At 40.8% G+C, this 4968-nt stretch overlaps 1 protein-coding gene across 1 annotated transcript in view; it reads left to right on the forward strand.

The window, feature by feature from the left end:
* The first annotated feature begins 3436 nt into the window (after positions 1-3436).
* The window catches only part of LOC101304880, a 5059-nt gene continuing 3527 nt past the window's right edge, over positions 3437-4968 (forward strand). Inside the window, exons 1-2 of the mRNA XM_004301638.1 lie at positions 3437-3965; positions 4071-4123. Of these exons, the coding sequence (XP_004301686.1) occupies positions 3437-3965; positions 4071-4123 (582 nt within the window). The remainder of the gene's footprint in view (positions 3966-4070; positions 4124-4968) is intronic.

The raw sequence follows: 4968 nt of genomic DNA on the forward strand, positions 1-4968 counted from the left end.
ACTAAAATAAGTCACATACAGGACAAGTAAAGTCTTTTCGTGTAATAAGTGACGTTAAATTATGGTTGACCGCTTTGATCAAGACCCGAGCATTATTGAGTACAATTGAATTTTCTATCATAATTGTATTATACTATAATGATCACATCAGACGGTCGAATTTTAATTTTGTGAATTGTAATCATTGGAACCACAACATGCCTGATAATGTGGTATAACTTATTTAGTAAGTTATATATGCATATGTACATCTTTGTGAACCAACTATAAAGAGGAAGCAAAATTTTCAAAGACCTTATGAACTATCGATGTGATCAATATAGTGAAATACGACTATGGTAGAAAAATTAGGTATTTTTGATAATGTTTTGGCCTTGATCAAGGCGGCTAACCCTATTTACGCTTGTGCTTCCTATGGAAAGCCCTATCATTAAGAGAGGTAAAAACATTCCTAAATTTTTACATGGGCGGTTACATGTCATCTAAGTGGGTTTGTCTATATGTGTGTGTGATGAATCGACTAAGACGGGTAGGTAAGAGTGTTTTTATATAACAAGTAACATTGAATTAAAGTTGATCGCTTTAATTGAGACCCGAATGCTACCAAGTATAGTTGAATTTTTCTATTCATTGTCTTGTTTTTTACTAAATGGTATATACAATTGAAAATGTGAGATAAGATTATTAGTCTGTGTGTTTTTAGAAATATAAGTCTTTAAATAATTAGAATTTCGGTAAATTCGGTATTTACCAAAAACCAAACCAACTTTTTCGGTATTTCTCGGTTTCGGTTTTTTTTATTTCGATTACCAAAATTCGGTTTACCAAATCATAAATTTTCGATCGGTTTCAATCGGTTTGGTATTTACCAAACCAAGTGGCAGCCCTAGTCAAGACTCAATCTAAAGTCAAAATAGTATTAACAAGTCGACTTTTGGCAGGAGGAAGATGACGTTCTCGTTTTCCATTCAAGAATTAGTAGGTGAGAGACCGAGCTATGAACTGAGGACTTTGGTATTTCAACAATACCATGTTGTTGATGGTGGAATACGATGGTGTAAGTCCATTGATTTGTCCACGTTGAACTCGTTAAAGATTTGGGTGTCTGTGTCGGGTCTCTGTATAGCTATGCGGAGAGAGAAGGTGTTGAATAAAATCGGAGATTTGCTGGGGGTGTTTATGCGCGCCAATCCAATTGTTTTGGCAAAGAATGAGAAGGTCCAAAAGATCCTTCTAGTTCATGATGTGCGGCGTCGCATTCTGCCTCGTCGAATATTCAATTTTTTAGTAGCGGTGTTAGTGGAGGTGGAGCTTCGGTAAGCGAAGTGTCACGGGATATGCTCGGATTGCGGCATGTTCGGTCATGACGGGGGTGATTGTGATAAGGGGCAGGTGATGGTAGGGTCGGAGGGTGCGGTGGTGGTCATGGTGGTCTGAGAGGGTGATCCGGATGCAAAGAACTCTAGCTCTGGCGTGGTGGTCGAGTTTTCTAGGTCCTCAAATTTTTCGATGGGAAACCCTTGTTTTGAACTAGGGTTGACTGACGCTAATGGGGAGCTGATCGGGCCTCGGACTACGAGGCTGGGGTTGACTGGGCCTGACTCTATTGTTGGGCCCAAGACCGGTAGAGAGGCTAGGGCCTTAACCGATAGGTTGACTGGGCCGAATCCTAGGTGTGCAAATGGACTTCCTGTCGTGCCTGTTTCTTTTGGGTCAGCCTCTTTTAAATTGTTGTTCGGTAAAAGGCCCAGGGGTTTTTGCCTACCTTAGACTTGACTGAATTGGTGGATGTCTAGGTTACTATTGGGACGACTCCTAGGAAACAAAAGCGTGTTGGTAGGCCATTGGGAAGCAAGAATAAAGTTCCGAGGAAGAAGGCCGGGTTCTATTATGGACTAGCCCTAATGATAAGGGCAAGTGTAAAGCGTAGATATTACATCATGTTTCTAGACTTATGATGCATAGCTGTTTCTATTTAATTCTAGGTTTTATTTTGTCGTACACCAATTGAGGTCTCTAGGCGACTGATATTACCTCTCATAAGATCGAGTTTGGTAGGAATAGTTAGATGCAATGTCTAAAAGGCGCTAGGTGGGCGGCAACCCATAGCCTAACACCTTGACAGTCTAGGCGGGGACTAGACGATTCACTTATTTTATATTTAATTATTTAAAAAATATATATTATTTAAAAATTATCAAATAAAACAAAAATTCAACATAAATATTATATGCCCAAACCAAAAAAAGACTAGCCCATTGATTACTAAGCGTAAGCGTAAACCAAAGTTCGATGGAATATTTTTTAATATTTTTTCTTTTAGATGTTTGCTTTGATGTGTCCTCAAATGACCAAAACACTTACCATGTTTTTATCGGAAAAAAAACACTTACCATGTTTTTATCGGAAAAAAAACACTTACCATGTAATCTCCACTTTGATCTCCTTCATCTTGAAGACGTCGGTCATCACATAGGAACACAACTCTGCTCCACCAACTCCACTTTGCCAAACAATGAGGAAAACCAAAGAAAAACCCAGAAGAACCCAGAAAAGGCATAAATCTTTGAAAACCAAAACCAAAGGCAACAACCATATATGTCGATGTTGAGGAGAGAGTAACGATCAATCATGGAGGAGAGATGAGAGAAGATCAATTGGGCCAGGTTATTGAGCTGAGATGACGAAAAGAGAGCACTGTCAACGGCGAGAGATGAGAGAAATATTTTGGGTCAATAGTTTCAGGCTTTAGTTTTCTTTCTTTTCGGCGTGCCCAGGCTAAGCTCGCCTAGTCTCCGCCTTCTTTGTCTAGTCGTTGCTCTAGGCGGTCTCTAGGCGACCCATCACCTAACTCAAACGCCTAGGCGACGCCTTTTACAATTGGTCTTAGGATTTTAGCTGAGCATATTTATAATGAGGGCCCTCTGTCAAGTGTAAGGGATTGTGCCACATATGTTATTTGGTTTCAAGACAACATTTGATGTAAGCGCTTTTTGGTTATAGATAAATTTACAAAATTATCTATTTTCTCAAAACAAAAAAAAACAAAAAAAAAAGGTACGAAATAGTGTTGGTCTTTATCTCATTTTCCTTCAAAATCTCATTAGAAGGAATGACATTTGTCATTGAATTCAACAACACTAAATCCAGCCCGGATCCGATTTTTATTACCAAGTTTGGGCTCATAATACTCAATCCAGCCCTCTAAACTCTATTACTCTAATAACAAAAACACTAAAACCCTAGAAAATCAAAACCCTACACACACAATATAATATATAAAAAACGAGACGCTTTTCCTTTACCAAAAGCGAGTCCAGTTTTAATTCTCCATCTCTCTCCTCCTCCTCCTCCTCCTCCTCCTTGTTTCTGTCTCATTAAACAAACTAGGTCTCAGCTCCCAACCCATCACACTTGATCTCTCCCTCCCACGTTAATGGATTCCCGGGAAGCCCCACCGCAGCCTCCGCCGCAGCAGCCACCTCAGCAGCAGCCCAACATCATGGTGGGCCCCAATTCCTACACCTCTCCCATCCCCAACAACACCGCCACCGCAACCAACAACAACAGCAACAGCTCCGCCGCGATGATCGGCGGGCCCAATTCGGGCCGGTTCCAGTACAACCCGGTGGCCCAGCAGCCGCCCGCATCGAAGCCGCTGGATGCCATGAGCCCTAGCCCGAGCCCCTTCGACGGATCGTTGAGGCCGTGCGGCAGCGGAGGGTTTAGCATCGACTCTTCCACGGCCTCGGCGGGGAAGAAGAAGCGTGGGAGGCCCAGGAAGTACTCTCCCGACGGCAACATTGCCTTGGGATTGGCGCCTACTCAGGTTGCTGCGTCGGCTGCTCCGGTTGCGGCCGCCGGCCCTCATGGCGAGTCGAGTGTCACCATGTCGTCGGATCCCCCTGCTAAGAAGAACAGGGGAAGGCCGCCGGGGTCTGGGAAGAAACAGCTCGACGCTTTGGGTAAATTGGCATTCTTTAATCTGCACTGTGTTTGGAATTGAATTTCGGTGTGAATTTGTTTTGTGGTTCCTAATGTGCATTGTGTGATTGTTTTCGGGTGTGCAGGAGCTGGCGGAGTTGGGTTCACGCCTCATGTGATCTCGGTGCAAGCTGGCGAGGTATGCAACTTCATTGATGTCAAATCTTAATGAGTGATTTGTCATACATGTTAAGAGTTCAACATGTTAAGAGTTTACCATGTTAAGAGTTTAACAGTAAATTGCTTGATGCTAAGAGTTAATTCTGGATTTCTTGATGCAAGGCTTCTTATGGAGTGCATTGTAGTTGATCAAGTGCGAGTTATTATGCTTCTCAATTGGGGGTTGTTTATATATCTATTTATGCTGTTAGGATATGGAATGAGTGTAATGGTGTGATGTGTGCTTTCCGGTTTATTGGTTGAACAGTTGAAGTGGGTATCGATCTGCATTGCAAGGGGCTCACTTTTAGTGTAGTCCCTCTCTGGTATATGATTTTCCAAATGTCCATGTGTTAATAAATGTATATAGCATTTAAATCATTTGTTGGTTACCAAATGAAGATTCCACTTGCTTAGTAGTTTTTGAGAATGTTGGTTTGTAAGAAAGATTTTCCATATATTTTTCTTTGATTGTTATTAAAGCAGTCTCTTAACAATTGAAAATTTTGTGAATTTTTTTCATTTATATTTGTGTTTGTATTTTTATTATTCTAGACAATGGCTTTTAACATGAAACTTTCTTTAGCTAAAATTTCCGCCTTCTTCCCCAAGTTTTTAAGTTTTTCTGCATGCACATTGCATACAAAAAGAAAAATTTTGTATGCAATGTGCAAAAGATTCCTTATATTCAAAAGCTCAACCTTTCTTGTTTACAGGAAGATTCCTTATATGCAATGTGCACACTGCGTGCACATTGCATAGAAAAAGACTATTGTTAGTGAAAGTAAATAAGCAGTTCATATATATATATATATATATATATAG

Source organism: Fragaria vesca, linkage group LG5 (assembly GCF_000184155.1).
Source record: "Fragaria vesca subsp. vesca linkage group LG5, FraVesHawaii_1.0, whole genome shotgun sequence".
Taxonomy (NCBI): domain Eukaryota; kingdom Viridiplantae; phylum Streptophyta; class Magnoliopsida; order Rosales; family Rosaceae; genus Fragaria; species Fragaria vesca.